General features: G+C 34.7%; 3 protein-coding genes and 1 long non-coding RNA gene across 7 annotated transcripts in view; 3 read left to right on the forward strand and 1 right to left on the reverse strand.

Moving 5' to 3' along the window:
• The window catches only part of LOC104813385 (dof zinc finger protein DOF1.6), an 864-nt gene extending 753 nt beyond the window's left edge, over nucleotides 1–111 (reverse strand). Inside the window, exon 1 of the mRNA XM_010540943.1 lies at nucleotides 6–111. Within this exon, the coding sequence (XP_010539245.1) occupies nucleotides 6–111 (106 nt within the window). The remainder of the gene's footprint in view (nucleotides 1–5) is intronic.
• A 3,523-nt stretch (nucleotides 112–3,634) lies between these two features.
• Nucleotides 3,635–6,448, forward strand: LOC104813200 (transmembrane protein 147). Its single transcript, XM_010540755.1, has 6 exons — nucleotides 3,635–3,814; nucleotides 4,540–4,609; nucleotides 4,765–4,824; nucleotides 5,285–5,399; nucleotides 5,696–5,811; nucleotides 5,923–6,448. The coding sequence occupies exons 1-6, from the start codon at nucleotides 3,738–3,740 to the stop codon at nucleotides 6,169–6,171; spliced, it is 687 nt and encodes a 228-aa protein (XP_010539057.1). The 5' UTR covers nucleotides 3,635–3,737; the 3' UTR covers nucleotides 6,172–6,448.
• Nucleotides 6,449–10,452: 4,004 nt separating this feature from the next.
• On the forward strand, nucleotides 10,453–12,149 carry LOC104813201. Of its 3 annotated transcripts, XR_771718.2 has the most exons (4): nucleotides 10,453–10,597; nucleotides 10,711–10,911; nucleotides 11,246–11,359; nucleotides 11,863–12,149. It is a non-coding gene; the product is annotated as an uncharacterized LOC104813201 (long non-coding RNA). The 3 variants fall into 3 exon arrangements; XR_771716.2 differs by having other exon boundaries at nucleotides 11,246–12,149; XR_771717.2 differs by lacking the exon at nucleotides 11,246–11,359.
• Nucleotides 12,150–13,181: 1,032 nt separating this feature from the next.
• LOC104813202 (type IV inositol polyphosphate 5-phosphatase 11) lies at nucleotides 13,182–16,339 on the forward strand. Of its 2 annotated transcripts, none has more exons than XM_010540758.1 (8): nucleotides 13,182–13,269; nucleotides 13,365–13,427; nucleotides 13,886–14,048; nucleotides 14,412–14,542; nucleotides 14,635–14,711; nucleotides 15,211–15,336; nucleotides 15,419–15,606; nucleotides 15,827–16,339. In XM_010540758.1, the coding sequence occupies exons 2-8, from the start codon at nucleotides 13,393–13,395 to the stop codon at nucleotides 16,121–16,123; spliced, it is 1,017 nt and encodes a 338-aa protein (XP_010539060.1). In that variant the 5' UTR covers nucleotides 13,182–13,269; nucleotides 13,365–13,392; the 3' UTR covers nucleotides 16,124–16,339. The 2 variants fall into 2 exon arrangements, with proteins under 2 accessions (XP_010539060.1, XP_010539061.1); XM_010540759.1 differs by having other exon boundaries at nucleotides 13,255–13,273.
• The last annotated feature ends 127 nt before the right edge of the window (nucleotides 16,340–16,466 follow it).

The raw sequence follows: 16,466 nt of genomic DNA on the forward strand, positions 1-16,466 counted from the left end.
ATTGCAGCGGGGGCACGGTAATGGCTCCGACAACTTCGGCGGCGGGTACGCCGCCGTCGTGGCTTGGACCCGACCGGGTCGGATCACGTGACCCGATTCGGACGAAGGCATTTAGGTTCAAAGAAAGAGACAAAAAGAAGGATAGATTAGAGAGAGAGAGAGAGAGAGAGAGAGAGAGATGCAGAGAGAATGGCGAGGAAGCAGGGGGATGTTTTGGGAGTGGCGAGGTGGGTTTTATATTTATATTCTTTTTAACTGACATTTCCTTTTTCTCACTATTTCTTTTAAATTCTATTGTAAATTTTAAATTTCTTAGGGGGTTTAGGGCTAATTACGTTATTAAGGTTAATATCACAATGATTACCATAATAATCAAAATCATCATCTAACACACGTCACGTATAGTCTTATTTGCGTTCTGGTTATCCTCCATAGTTTCTAGGAGTTGGCTTAAAATTAATCAAAGATTCTAGTCTTAATTGTTCCAAGTTACTAAATATCCAATTTGGATAATTTAATTGGTGAAATAGTGATGCAACATTTGTCCCGCCCTGAATTCGAATCTTAAATTGGGAAGAAAAACTAAATTTCAATCATATGGTTTATTTTCGTCTTTGAAATTAGTCTAAGACCAGTTTAGGATATCTAATTATCCAAAAAAAAATTTTTACTAATAAGTATTGTCAATTACTTATAAATTTGCCAAAATATTAGAACGATGATCTATATATTTCGAGTTTTGGTTATTTTTTATTAGTAAAAACTTTATCATTTTTGCTTTTATATAAAAAATTTATCATTATGGTTTTTAGTAAAAGATCTACCACTCGGTAAAAAAAAATGAAATTTCATTTTTTTGTTTGTTTCTTGATTCTATGATATTCGAATAATTTAGTTATAAGAATTATATACAATTAATTGTAAGAATTCATTTGATTTAGATACAATTACGTACATACTATTCGATTCGGTTTGATTCCATTTTGATTAATCGGAATGCTCGCCAGTTGTTAGAATAAATACAAAATGACAAATACATAGACTTCTTCTTTTTAATTACTTCAATTTTTTTTTAAACATAATATTATATATGGTTTTAGTGATTCTGTGCTCCAACGACACTAATATCAATTATCAAATTAAAACCACATGTGTTTTTTGCATCTTTAGACATTAATGTATTTAGGAAATAATCATGTAACTGGCAACAACATTTTGATAATGTAAACCGTGGTTATACAGTTATAATGCGTGGAATCTATATTTTTTTTTTAGTTTTATTTGATTTTTACTATATCCGAAATCATGATATCCTAACATTCTCATTATATATATATATATATATATATATATATATATAGCCTAATAATAGTTATTTATAATGATAATATCTAACCCAGAGTGTATATAGTTAGTTTTGTTACAAACTAAATTCTACGAGGAACCAAATCCAAATTCGTTGTAGAATAAATATGGTTAGGTTTATTTAAATAAAAAAATTAAAAAAATTCGAATGGGAAACAGTAGCTAAATCTGATGCCATGGACCGACAGCATGATCGAGAATGCTCGACATCGTGGATGGCTATCGTTGGTCGCCGGTTTCTCCACCTTATATTTTTATTTATTTATTTTTAACATATACGTATATTTTTATCCGACCAAAAACCCAATGTGTATATTATATATATGAGATTATATTGAGCTCTGTATACAAATATTATATATAAGGCTCTATAATGATAATGCAAATCTTGGATCGTTTGTAATATTATTCATGTGGAAAATAAAATAAATGCATGCTTATTAGGTCTGCTTTCTAGAAATTATAAATGTTACTAGTTATGTCTCGTCCCATTCACATCTATATATAAAGCTACCAACCTATTATTTGATCTCCAATTATAAATCATTTAAATGTTATCAAGTAAAGAAATTAATTGCATTCGCCTGTTGGTGCTGTGTGTATATATATATATATATAACATGTTTTGTGTTTTAAGCTCAAAGTTAAATCATTTTAGATCCATTGATTTTAAAATTTCTTTAGCAAGGTCCCATTGTTCAATGACTAACAAAAAAAAATCATTGGATTCATATCCAATACTATTTATAAAAGTTTCATAAAAATAAAAATATATAATTTTGACAGAGTTTTAAATTTTATTATATGCACATTAGTTCCGTTACACACACACACACACACATATATATATATATATATATATAATCCCTTACCTCATAATTTAATAAATTATAATTGAACAAGCTAGAAAATATATGAATACTTTGATTAAAGGGTTCATTTATATAATTATTGAAAATAATTTAACACTGAATATTTTTCGTAAAAAAACAAAAAGTAAAACTTAATGCATTGATATCTAGAAATTTCATTTTGTTTTATCACGTAAAAGAATTTATATAATTGCAATCGTCCTTAGATACCAATATGTGGGGTTATTCATTTATTTCTTTGAGCTATAATAAAAGAACGGATGCGCAGGTGAGAAACGCAGCGTCTTAAAACGCGCTGAAACGCAAACGCAGCGTTTGTATTTTATAGACTTGCAAGATGACTCTGCGAGCGAGTAAATTTACGCGTTTTGGCCTATCATCTTTTAAGGAAACTGTCTATGTTGACTGGTCAGTTGACTTTTCTAAGTGACAGCGACATACAAACTGACCATCCACGTGTTGAAATTCTATTGGTTGACCAAAAACACAGAAGCAGGGCGACTGCAGGAACCGAGTCCTGCAACAGAGAAGTTCAAACTGTCCCATGTCCCAACCCGAGGATTTGGAGAAAATCGCTTTTCAAAATTATTCGATAATCGGTTGACCAATAAACCATTATCGAGATTGAAACGAATATGAATATTTTGTTTTTTTTTATATTTATAATAGTCCATTTATACCTTCGATCCAATCTACATCCCTCAGATCCGGGAGAAGCCTTTAGAGTATATTTAAGGATTTAGAAAGCAACACCGTAAATACACTCATCCTTCCCCATCAGCTGGTTTCGAACTGATGACTGGAATCCAGAGAGTAACACCCTTTCGCCACTCGACCACCTAATGATGGATATATTTTGTTATTTTCTACTATAATGTTCATTATGTTGTGACCATAAAAATCGTGATGGAGATGTTATATTTGTTTTCCAAATTAAGATGAAAATTTGCTGCATTATAAGTATTTGAATCTACGTATTAGTATATTTTTTTATAAGATAATCATTTCAAACTTTTTTTTTATTGAAGAAGCCTAAACAATTGACGATATTTTTATATAAACTAAAATCTTGGAGATCTTTTTTTTTTTTTGGATTGTGCCAACCTCCTTGACATAAACGTTTTCCATCACCTGACAGGAGAATTAGTTTTATTTTTAAAAAAAATATAACTATATGCCTCAGACTTAATAAAATTATAAATTTAGCTACAATTATCCAAAATTCTATATATTTCAAATACCTTCAAGTTTTTATATCAATTGTAATTAAGTTGATATTAAGCAGGCCCAATTATAAATATGAGTGGAATTTAATGGGCCTTTATGGCCCATATATTATAACCAACAGATCTTTAAATTTCCGATTTTTTTTTCCTGCTCAGTGAATTTCAGATTTATTATACAGGGGGAAAAAACCTCCTCTTCTTCAACCTCAAAGCTTCGTCGTCGTCGCCGGATCTGTAGCTTCAGCATCTCCGGAAAGACAACGTCGCCGGAAAAATGACGCTGTTTCACTTCTTCAACTGTGCGATTCTCACCTTTGGTCCTCACGCTGTCTATTACTCCGCCACGCCGTTGTACGGGAACCCTCTAATTTGTGATTTTTTTTTTCTTCCTTTTTTTTGTAATGTTCTGCTTTATCGATCTATGATTCCGACTTCTCTGGATTTGGTTCTTAAAACTGTTATCTGTTGCTTGTTGTCCGGTCTGAATCGTGTTTCCATCTTCTCGGTGGTAGAAGAACCTTTTTTTTTTGTCTGATCCGACAAAAATATATTTGCGCGAACTTGGGAAATTATCGATAGTGCCTACTTCTGGGAGAATAATTCTCTGCAATTTGCTATATTTTCCCTGTGTTCTGTTGAGACAGAATCAAGGGTACAGTGAGCTGTAGTTCTTGTTTGCAATTTGCAACCCTTTTCCTGTTTTCTGTTGATATTGCTTGAAACCTAATAGCTACAAGTTCGAGTTAACTTGAATTCGTTTGGTTATGATCCTTAAGCATTCTATCCATATAGCAAATGACTCCAAAATCTGAGCTAATTCTCCCTCGGATCCCTGAACTCATACCCACCAATTTTTTTTTTGTTGGGAATCCACAAAAATTTGTCATATATATGATCAGGTTTAATGATGACATTTACTCTTGTGGTGTTCATACGCTTTCCGCTGGTGTCGATATGTCATGCTGGTGTATCTCTGGCCATGATTCTCATTGTTGCTCTCTGGTGGTTGAACGTAGAATTTCCGAGAATATAGTTTCTCTGTATGCATACTGGTAATGGGTAGTGATTATTCGCAGATCTGAATATGACACACTCGGCACCTCTGTCAAGGCTGCAGTTGTTTACCTCGCAACAGCATTAGTAAAGGTTGGTGCCGAAAGCTATGTTTTCATTCAGTTGAATCTCCCTTGGGCATGAAATCTCTGTGGATGCATTTTTTTATGTGATTCTTGTTCCATATATTGTTACTTTCTGCAGTTAAGCTTATCTTCATTCTAATCAGTTCTGTATTGCATTTGCAGCTTGTTTGTTTGGCAACCTTTCTTAAAGTATCAGAGACCGACACTTTTGATCCGTACCAGGTATTCTCTTCAAGTTACATTAATCTGGTTCTCAAACTTTTGCGTGCAAGTTTGTTATTTGTTTATCTGTTCATAGAATGATGTTTTTCTCTTAATTCTCCGTGGAAAGTGAACAAACTGTATAAAGTTTGGACATTATCTGTTGCTAACATTCCCCTATTTATATTTTTCTTGGCCTTCTGTTGCATTTGTGTCTGTGTGTTTATATCTGTGTGTGTGTGTGTGTTTATATCCCGTTCTGCCTGTGCCCATGTGTCTACCTGCCTTTCTCTGTGAGACAGTGTGTATGTATATATGTGCATGTTTCTGTTCTGTTTTTTGAGGTAATACTCCACTTTCTCCCTGATGCCAGTGCCTTATGAAACATTATTTGCACAACCCTTGAACACTATTGTGTTACCTTTCTATGCCGGGGTGCAATCTTGATCAGTTAACAACGAGCCAACCTCCCTTGTCTCAGGAACTACTGAAAGCACTGATTGGCTTCATAGATGTCGCCGGTCTATATTCTGCATTGACTCAGCTGACTCACAGGAACATCTCCCAAAATCACAAATTTCAGGCAGTTGGGCTCGGTAAGCGACTTTCACTTCTTTCAAAAATAGTTGGCTCAGCCTGGGCGGCATATGATAGATGTGTTAATTAATGTAACGTTTCATATTACAGATTGCAGCATTGCATATCATTTAGAAAAAGAAAAAGCTTTTTTTTTTTGTGAAAGTTTCTGTGAGTTGTTTCCATTGGGAATCAACAGTATACGAGACCTATATCTGGAGTTAACGTCTATCATATGATAATCTGCATCAAGATTTATCAAAATGTGGTTTGAATGTGAGCAATGTGTTGATTTTTTTTTTTACATGCTGTGCAGGATGGGCTTTCGCTGATTCTGTTTTACATAGGTTGGCTCCTCTCTGGGTCGGGGCGAGGGGGCTCGAGTTCACGTGGGATTACATTTTGCAAGGACTTGAAGCGAATGCGAATCTGGTACACCCTTTTTCTAGGGTTTTACGTGATATTTAACGGTTTGCATGCTCGTTTTTTTTTTCACCGTGCCAAAAGATCAATCTAAACTTCCACCCGTCTCTCCGAAATCAGGTGTTTAGCATATCTTTAGCTGCTCTGGGTTCGTTGATGTGGCTACGAAAGAACAAGCCCAAGACCCTTATCCCCGTTATATACATGTGTGCGGGGATTTTAGCGACAATGCCTTCTATTACGAGCTACCTAACGCGATGCATGGGATGGCATTTCCCCCGAGTCGTTGGGTTCGAGCTGGTAACTTCTCTGGTTATGGCTTTCATCAGCTGGCAACTCTTCTTCCTCTGTCAGAAACCCTCGTCTTGATTTTACCCTGTCGAGACCCAAGGCCACTTCAACTGCCTCAAGGCCTTTGGTTTCTCTTTTTGTTGTTTCTCGGGGAAATTCTTCTCGAAAAGCCTTCGTCTTTTTATTGCAGGGATTGTTTTCCGACCAAGTTGCTATCCGTGTCGAGAGTTCGACTCCGACGTTTGGACCTTTCCTCATGTAGTTTGGTCTCTGTCCGGTAGATTCATTGACAGAACATCTCTTTACTTACCACTTTGCCGGAAAATCAGTGATTTTGAATTAAACGTTGTTAGTTTACGGATGAGCATGGATCAGGGTGCCGAGTATTTCGGCGTACCCGACCTCAGCTTCACCCCTCGGGTTTCTCGGTTGGACTATCCGACCTCGACTTTGTGAATTGTTGTAGGTATCACCACAAGGTTAACCGATCATCCGATGAAGACTCGCTCCAAACCTTCGCGAACTTACCGTGGCCTCCACTGTAAACCAACCAACGTCGATCTCTGTCGTCGTTTCCACCGCCAGCATCTTTCTCCACCGCTAAACCATTCATCTTCGGATTCAGTTAATTTGGTTATAAAAAATTTATAATTATTCGGTTTTTATATTAAATTTGATTCGATTCGGTTTTATTGTTAAAATATTCATTTTTTCTAATAAAATTTTAGATTTTTTTTATTTGATTTTGTTCGAATTCATTTTTTTCAAATTAAAATAAAAAATGTAACTAATCGATTTTATATCTAATTTAATTTGCTTCGGATATTTTATTAATAACCAAAATGGTTATTCTACCTCTTTTTACCCATACTTTTTGTTCTCTCCTTATTTTCCTTTCCGAAACTTTTTTTTTTCCATTTTGCATTTCTCTTTACCAATTTTGGACCGACTTTTTGGTTTGATTTGAATTTAGATTTAGATTTTCTAATATTAAAAAGCTATTTCCTGCTCTTATCGCTTTTACATATAAGGAATCAATCATCATGGATTATATATATATATATATATTTGTAATTGAACAAACCTAGGGATAAAACCGAATTTTTCTCTTTCCCACTTCCATTTTGGTATATATTCTCATCTTAAAAAATACTTTAAAACTATATGATTACTACTTTTTAGATTAATCAAAAGGATATAGGAATCAATGCTTCATATAGATCCACTAGCAAACAGAATAATAAAGCGTATATTTTTGGCATCATATATGATATCTGTATTGCAACATTTTCACAGTTATTCACGGATAAGGGTAGATAATTTAATATAAACAATCTCATGTAATGATATGGATATTGTTTTCAATGTTGGTAGGGCTCCTAAAACCGGTTCGGTTATTGAAATCGAATTAAAACAAACCGGATAATAGTATTTTTTTTTGTTTGATTCGGTATCACAATAACGGCTCGGGTACGAAAATGGAATATAACTAACTGAATTGGATTAAATTTGGACATAATCGAAAAAAATCGAGTATTAATTTGACTCTCATGTTCTTCACGGTGGTAGACACACATGGCTTTTCGGGAGTGCTGCTAGATTCTCTAATTTTTTTTTTATAAATATTCATATAATATAATCATCAATTAGGTTTACAAAAGAAGAAAAAATTGGAGAGAATAAGAAACTGAAAAACATTAAATGCATAAAATTGCATAAACGATTTAAATATTTGTCGTCTGTTTTTGCAGATTGACCACCGACAACCTCGAGAACACCATAAGCAACCAATGCCTATATTCACATTATCCTCTCCTAAAATTGTACTTAATTACAGTTTTTTTTTAATTAAATTCAACCTTTTATAATTTCTTCTTTACATTCCAAACATGCCAGTGAAAAAAAAAATCAATATTAACATCTAAATAAAAAAAATCAGAATTAAAAAAAGTCCTCGTTTATCAAATCGAAAATATAGTTTCAGGTAGATATAGATAAATATTTTAAATTTTTGGCTTCAATTATTTTTAAATTCTTTTAGAAAAATGATTTTTTTATTCGGTTTTATATCAAAAAATTATTTAATCGAAATTCTGTTTGGTTCTTTTATTAAAAATAAATATTTTAAAAAATGGGGTATTCTTCTTTTATTTTCACATTATTCGCTGCAAACTAATTTATTATTGTTTTAAAAAACTCATATTAAACAAATTTTAGTAGCATGTGTATTGTGTACTATGTAACTTGGATAAAATTATATCTTATTCATTTTGATACTATTATATATATATTCCTAGTTTCACATAAAAATAATCAATCAGAATTTAAAGGATAGATTCTTGGTCGGCAATAATCTAGTTTTAAGCTTTCCTTTATAAGTACAAGTTTTGAAGCCTTTTTTATAAGAAAAAAGAGTTAAAAATTTTGTCCTCTCTCACGAGAGTACCTCTTGCATCCCATTAAAAAAAAAATAAACATTATCCCTATCTAAAAAAAACTATAATAACGCATTAAAATATATAATAGCCATGGTCGAATTGAAAATTAAATAATAATTAACCATGAACCTTTTCACTATAAGTAACCCCCCAAAGCTTTCACCACTCAAACCCTCACACCATTCATCAATTAAATCTTAAAGAAGCTCTCTCTCATGGCTTCTTTAGTGGTTCGAGACGGAGCAAGCAACGACGACAACGCTTGCGAAGTTGTCGAAAACCCTAATCGTGTTTCAAGCCATCTTCACCTCATCAGACCAAAACAGTACACCAAACAAACCCTAGACAGAGAGGCGGTTCTGCGTCGTATCCGACAACGCAGAAGGGGGAACAGGGTCAGGTCTGTGCTCCGGTCTCTGTTCGGCTTTACGCATCGGAACGAGAAATGCGAAGATCCTACGACGGATAAACAGGATCTCGAAACAAGACATGGGCGGATGATGCCTTTGCCGCCCCTTGATTCGCTTGGATAACTTGTATCTAAATCTAATACGTACCCTTTGGTGATATGATTTTTTTTTCGTTGATAATCTCCTCGCTAAGACGAGGATTAGGGTTTATGTTTGTTGCTTTTGAGAAGTCGCAGTGTTTTTGTACAAAGATTAATCATGTAAAATAATATGTAGTTCTGAATTTATATGTTCGACGATTTGCAGCCATAGGTAACGCCAAATCGTGAGTGAAGTACTGTATTTATTAGCTATTCGGAATCGTCAATTTATAAGCTTGTGTTTGTCTTAATAGAATGAAAATTAGTTTTTATAAATTTTAAAAAGGATGAACTATAAGAATCAAAGAGAATCCCTGTAATGTAGCCTGTAATTAGGGTGGCCATTTCGGTTATTAACCGAATAATCAAACCGAACCGAATCGAATAAGACATAACCGTACCCGAACCGAATTCGACATCAAAACCGAACGGTTATGATTTTCTTAAACCCGAAAAAACCAAAACCGAATAAAAAATAACCAGAAAAGCCAACGATTTTTTTTTTACAAAAATGAATTTTTTACCGAAACCGAACCGAACCGAATCGAAAAATAACCGAACCAAACCGAACCGGAGTTTATATAAAACCGAATGGTTATAGTTTTTCTATAACCGAGATAACTGAACCCGAATATAACCGAACCTGAACCGAAATCCAAAAAGACCATCCATACCTGTAATAACAGAACAAAAATAAATTGGGAAAAAAGAAAAGAAAAAAAATAAGAGAAATAAAAGAACGAGTCCAAAGGTTAAGAAGAAGGAGAGATTTAAATTGAAAGTGGCATTTAAGAACAAGGGGAGAAAAGGCACGTGAAAAGGACGATATAGGGAATGTTATAAGAAGCAAGATTCAAGAAAAAATGATAAAGCTTAGGATTTGGTGTAACGTATATGTTATATCAAGTTACCCAAAAACATGAAATGTAACATCAAAATTACATATTTAGATTACCAATTACCAAATTTTAAAACATGATTAAAAAAAAGGAAAGAATAACTAATATACGATGCCGATTCCCAAATATCCACGCCTAAGCTCCAACTACATATCTATATTAACATCTTACTAGATCAAGTTTCCAAATATATTATGATTCTACGGTAGGAGATATTAATTTTTGTACGAAGAATTTCATTTGTTTTCATTTATTTGTTTTAAATTGCGAATTAATAATGTGGTTTTTCCTTTGAAAAAATAGTACGGAAAATGTAAGACAAAATACATCGTTACATCCACAAAAAAGATGTTTTCCACCGGTTACCAAAAATAAAACAACCCACAGACACGTGTCGGTAAATGATTTGTCTGTTTACAACTTCGGTTACCTTAGACCTTCCACGATCAATCATGTGACGTGGTTTCTCAGAAAAACCGGAAGGGTCTTCCCAAAAACCCTGAAATTCCCCCGGCGGTTTTCACGGTGAAAAAATGGAATCGCAAGCCCTGTGCTTGGAGCTCACTCCTCCTAGATTTCGATTATCATCTCAAAATTTTGCCTCACATCCTCCTCGGGTATGCATGATTTCTTGAAAGAATCGTGAAATTTTGATTCCTTGGGTTCTCAACCGTATCCGAAATTCGCCATTTGTAGTTTTCGGGGTTTAAATTCTTTTCCTTGCTTCCAGTTGCAGCATTTACGCATTCGTTTGGCAGCCGAGAAGATCGGATAGAGTTCTCATGTAATCGGCGATGGAATTACAACGTTCGCTGTAAAATGGGTTCTCTTCTTTTTCTGTTATTCCTTTTTGTTTCAGAAAGCTTTGCCTATGGGTTTCGGAATGCGTCGTATTGTGAGTAAGCTAAGAACGGCATCCTCATAGCCATAGGTAAGAGCTCACCTATCTCCTCTGCATGGTTTGATGTTTCAGAGCTGTAAGATTTCTATGTACGCATTCCAGCCTCAGGGCGTATAATGTCGTAGCATTGTTAAAATCTTTGGTACATGAACTCTATCATGGGGATGTGTAGTGAAAATCGGAAACTAAATTAAAGTTTTGCTGGGTGGATCGTTAACACTGTTTGGGTCCGAAAGGTTGAAACTTTAAAGTCCGAGACATCTTTACTCCTTTATCTGCTACCCTTTTATGCAATCTCTACAATTTTGCCTTCTGGTCGAATTTATCTTATTTCAAGCCTTGTAACCTTTGTTTCTTGCTGCAGAAATTGTCGCTTCTATTTGCTATGAGTTCGATGTTTTATGCCGGTCTTGCTATGTTTCTGTGTGCAACTGAACCACACTTAGAGTTCAGTTGCGAGAGATTGGATCCAATCATGGTATTGCCTTTCCGATGATCCGAATGTGCTCTTTACATGAACTGGCCAGCTCTAGGAATAGATATGTATATGTTGATGGCAATGGTTCCTTGAAGTTATTAATGTGGCATACAATCTAAAAAATCTTCTGGTTCTTTGTGTAGTGAACGTTTTATAGGATTAGGGTTACGCTTTTGGTGATCGTTGATTTGGAATTAGAAATCGTGTATTGTATTGTATTGTATAGTTGAAAACTACTGATTCCTAGCTGTTATTTATCTCTGGTCACTCTATCATATCTCTCTTAGACCTCTTCCCTTCCCGGCCCATAAAACTACTGATTCCAAGTGTAATGCTGTACATGTAGCCCATTGGAGCTGCTTTCGTGTTTCGGTTTTGCCCGTTTCAGAATACGAGATGGAACACCGAAACGAGCTTTATAGTGTGTATGCAATAGGATGTCTGATTTAGCAATTTCTCCCGCAGCATTTTTGCCTTATGGAACTTTTGTTTTCTGTATGTAGAGCTCGGCTTGTGTTGCGGGCTACGGGTTCAACATGAGAAACGAGAGTGGTGACATCATTGGCGAAGTTTTATCCAAACCCTGGATATATCCTTAAACATTTTGTGTGTTTCGTTACCAATGATCTCTGCGTAAGCGTCTTTGAATCTCTAAAAAGATGAAATAGCTTGCTTGTTATCTCTTACAATGTTCTCTATATATTCTTGGTGAAGTTGTGGCTGTGTCTCTATATCCGATGGCAACGACTGAATCGTGCTTGATTCTGGTTTATGCCACCATTGTTAACTAGACCTTGGAGTGTTGCTGACAAGTTTTTCGACATGGAAAGGCTCGAAATCTGCACAGACCTGAAGCATTTTGGCTAGTGTCACTTGTTCAAGTTTCTTAAGATGGGTTTAGCATCAAGATGCCAGGGTCGAGAGTATGGGTATTTTTGTTCTTTACATGGGTGCCCGTGGTTACCGTCTAGATGCCAAAATGACCATATTATCCCTCTCTTTCAAGAAATTTACAGATATGCCGTCAAATTAAAAATAAATAAATTAAAGTTTCAAGCTTTGTAGTAGATTCTAGGACTATTTTGATGAATTTGAGTTTGTATTGATTCCGTAGTTGGGTTTAGGATTTTTATTACGAATTTGGGTTTTCATTATTGTACTCAATTTGGTCCGGTTACGTACCGAATAACAATTCAAACAGAATAATATATAATTGTACTTAAATTGAATATAATATAAAATCGAATGAATTTAATTAGTTTTAAATTCTATTAATCCGAGTGCAATCTAATTTGAATATATGAAAATGATTGAATATGAAATCAAATTCCGAGTGCGATCAATAAGAATCGAATCCGATTCCAACTCAAATTCGAATGAAAGCTGAGTCGAATATTCAAACCCAAATAAAATAAAAATTAAACCAAATTGAAGCAAACCAAAAACCGAAATATCAAAATCCATATACACAGACAGGAAACTCAAACATGTAATTGTGTATACAAAACCTTCATTAATTCACAATCAACCATAACACAACCACACTTCATCGCATTTAATTACATTAAGCACGTGTTAATTACACGTGTATGCTCCATGTGTACTTAAGAAAATTTCAAGCACGTGGTTTATATGCAATGTGTTTCTAGAGATTTCCAAATCAAGGATAAAACAATGAGGTCCTTTTCAATTTCGATACTCCCTTTTAGATACGTACACGGTTCACGGTCAACCACATTACCTAACTTTGGAAATAAAAAACATTACATGCGATTTCTCTTCCTTGTTGTCTTTTTTATTTATTTATTGTTATGTCTGCAAATTAAATTTGCCCACGCGTTTTCTTTCTACCTAAGCCACCGACCTTGGGCTTTCTGCAGTTCATCGAGCCTCTGTGTTCGTGTATATATGTATGTATGTATATACATATACATGCGTTATATATTGACTTGAAGTTTGCTTTGGAACTGTTTTGATCCTGCGGATTTTGCCGTTCTTCGTGAAGGTATTCAAGCAGCAGAAACGAGTGAACCATGGTGAAGAACAACATTATCCGTGGGTGTAAAAGGTAACATATATTATATATATCTCGATTCTTTCTCTCTTTTAGATTCTTTGGCTTGATCCTTGGCAAAACATATATATATATATATATGATCACGTGTTCGCATTTATCTTCTTGATCGTTCTTCGTTTAGACCAAGATCTCTCTCTCTCTCTCTCTCTCTCTCTCTCTCTCTCTCTCTCTCTCTTTCTCTCTCTCTCTCTCTCTCCCTCTCTCTCGCCTTCTTGATCGTTCTTCGTTTAGACCAAGATCTCTCTCTCTCTCTCTCTCTCTCTCTCTCTCTCTCTCTCTCTCTCTTTCTCTCTCTCTCTCTCTCTCCCTCTCTCTCGTTCAGTCGTGCCATTAACAAAGAACGTATAGTCTCCGTTGTTGTGATTAAAGCTTTTAATTACTTTAACATCATCTCGTGTTGATGCTTTTTATGTATTTGTAATAATTAAATTGCTTTATTAATTAATCAGGAGGATTTTCAAGTTGAAGGGGCCGCAAATAAGTTTCATGAGCAACAACAAGAACACACATTATGGCATCAAAACCATCGGAGCTGACGATTACAACTCATGCAGCTTTTCTGGTAAATCAGATCTTTGCATCCGAATCGTCACATGGAACATGAACGGAAAGGTACGTCACGTGCATGTAATTTTCATTATACACCGACGATATACACATATATACATATATGTACACATTCGTTATGATATTCTTTTTTCATAACTAACATGGATCTAAATCCGGATGTCTAAGAACAATCCCACGAATGGGACGAGATTTTTCTCTCAATTCTGTCTTTGAATTCTCAACAGATTTTTTTTCCACGTGTTATTATTATTCAGACGATGAAGAACATAAGGTTTTACACAACTTTTTGAAGACGTAATCCACACCAAACCGAACCGAACCGACCTAAACCAATCTGACACTCTAATACATAGGTTGTCCAATTAATTCGGCTATTTTTTTTATGTATAAAAAAAACTTGTGAAGGTTTCTTACGAAGATATGGTTGAGCTAATTGGGAAAGAGAGGAGATTTGATCTTCTGGTGATCGGCTTACAAGAAGTCCCCAAAGGCAATGTTTCACAGCTTCTGCAGACAGCTTCATCCGAAACTCACGTGTAAGTATATATATGTATATATAGTATGATAATTCTGATAATAATTCTTATGGATTATTTACTTAATTGGGTATCTTTATATTTATTTTCAGGCTGCTTGGGAAGGCAAAGATGCAATCCATTCAGCTATATTTGTTCGGTCCAAAGAATTCGGAAACGCTACTAAAAGGTATGCATGTCATTCTAGAACCTAGATTGGTGGCATTAGATTACTGTAATTGAGAATCATCTTAGTTATTTTAAAGAAAAATCACATATAAATACCTAAACTTTTATAAAATTTCCAAATGAAACAATATTCGTTGATGACTAAGTTATCAATTATCAACGGATGTCGTTATAAGTTTAACGTCGTTAATAGATTTTGGTTTTATTTGGTAAATTTTTAAAAGTTTGGATATTTACGTGGAAGTTTTGAAAGGTTCAGGTATTTATTTGAAAATTTTATAGTTCTGATATTTTTTTTTGTTGAGAATTTTATAAAAGTTTAGGTATTTATATGCGATTTTTTCTTATTTTAATTGATCCGTATAAATTTACAAAATCAGTTTGAATATTACGTGTCTTAAAAACACTAAGCTGTTTATATTATTGTCTTCAAAATAAATATGTCGAGATTCACACCTAATTATTATAATGTGTGTATATACATATATGTGTGTCTGCAGAATTAAGGGTGGAGAGGCATTCGGTGGGAGGATGCGGATGTTTGATAAGACGAAAGAAAGGAGCAGTGGCTCTTCGAATTAACTACAAAGGCATCAAAATGGTCTTCATCTCTTGTCATCTCTCCGGTACATACATACACATATACATATATACATACTTACATATATATATACACATCGTATCATTCGTGTGTTATGATTGTAACAGCTCATGCGAAGAAAGTAGAAGAGAGGAATTCGGAGTGTAGGCACATATCGCACTCGCTGCTCTCGTCATCGGACACTTACAGAGGTTCTCGTCATCTCACTGTCTGGCTCGGAGATCTCAACTACAGGATCCAAGACGACATCTCCAATCGTCCTGTCCGTTCCCTTATCCGTCGTCATCTTCACTCGGTATCTCCTTCTCCTCTTTTCTCTCCATCGATTATCTCTCTTTCTTTTCCGAGATAGAATGCCGTGTTTATACATAAACTACTTCGACGTTTTACACCGAAAATAGAACATCCGACCAAATCTCAAGTAATGTATATGAGAGTGATTACACAATTTCAAAATTGAGTGTATGGTACTAGAACATTTTCAAGCAATATATATATATGGTGTTTGATGGCAGTTTCTTGTTGGGAAAGACCAACTCTTGCAAGAAGCAGAGAGGGGCCAAATCTTCAAAGGATACTGCGAAGGGACGCTGTCGTTTAAACCGACGTACAAGTACAACATAGGGAGCAGCAGCTACGACACGAGCCACAAGGTCCGAGTCCCGGCTTGGACCGACAGGATCCTGTTCAAGATCGAAGATCCCGGAAAGATCCGAGCAAGTTTACATTGTTACGATTCTATTGATGAGATCTGCGGTTCAGACCACAAGCCCGTCAAGGCACATCTTTGCCTGAAGTTGGTTCACCAATAGATCCTCTTTGGATTTCTTCTGTGTTGGATTAATTGGCATTTGAATTATTTTTATTTTTATTTTTATTTTCACCGTAACTATATGGTCTCACCATTGATTATTTAGTGTTCATCGCTATTTAATTGTACATTGTTTAATATGACGAAAATTGGGATTATGAATCATGTGCTCGACCGTTTCAATTTTGTAAGGATGAAACACCAAAACCTGTATTCAGACTAATGTGTGTGTGTGTATATATATATATATATCGAGAGTATCTCAAGTTTTTAATAATTGATTTTAATTTTATTAAATATGTTTGAACAATTTCCTGTTTTCGTGAAAAAATAAATAGTAGTGT

This window comes from Tarenaya hassleriana, unplaced genomic scaffold (assembly GCF_000463585.1).
Source record: "Tarenaya hassleriana unplaced genomic scaffold, ASM46358v1 Cleome2, whole genome shotgun sequence".
In the NCBI taxonomy this organism is placed as follows: domain Eukaryota; kingdom Viridiplantae; phylum Streptophyta; class Magnoliopsida; order Brassicales; family Cleomaceae; genus Tarenaya; species Tarenaya hassleriana.

Coding starts and splice junctions, on each gene's coding strand:
- LOC104813202 (XM_010540758.1), top strand. CDS start 13,393: ATGGTGAAGAACAACATTATCCGTGGGTGTAAAAG. Junction 14,543..14,634: donor GCTTCATCCGAAACTCACGT/GTAAGTATATAT, acceptor ATTTATTTTCAG/GCTGCTTGGGAAGGCAAAGA. Junction 15,337..15,418: donor CATCTCTTGTCATCTCTCCG/GTACATACATAC, acceptor TGATTGTAACAG/CTCATGCGAAGAAAGTAGAA.
- LOC104813200 (XM_010540755.1), top strand. CDS start 3,738: ATGACGCTGTTTCACTTCTTCAACTGTGCGATTCTCACCTTTGGTCCT. Junction 4,610..4,764: donor TCGCAACAGCATTAGTAAAG/GTTGGTGCCGAA, acceptor TTGCATTTGCAG/CTTGTTTGTTTGGCAACCTT. Junction 5,812..5,922: donor TTGAAGCGAATGCGAATCTG/GTACACCCTTTT, acceptor CTCCGAAATCAG/GTGTTTAGCATATCTTTAGC.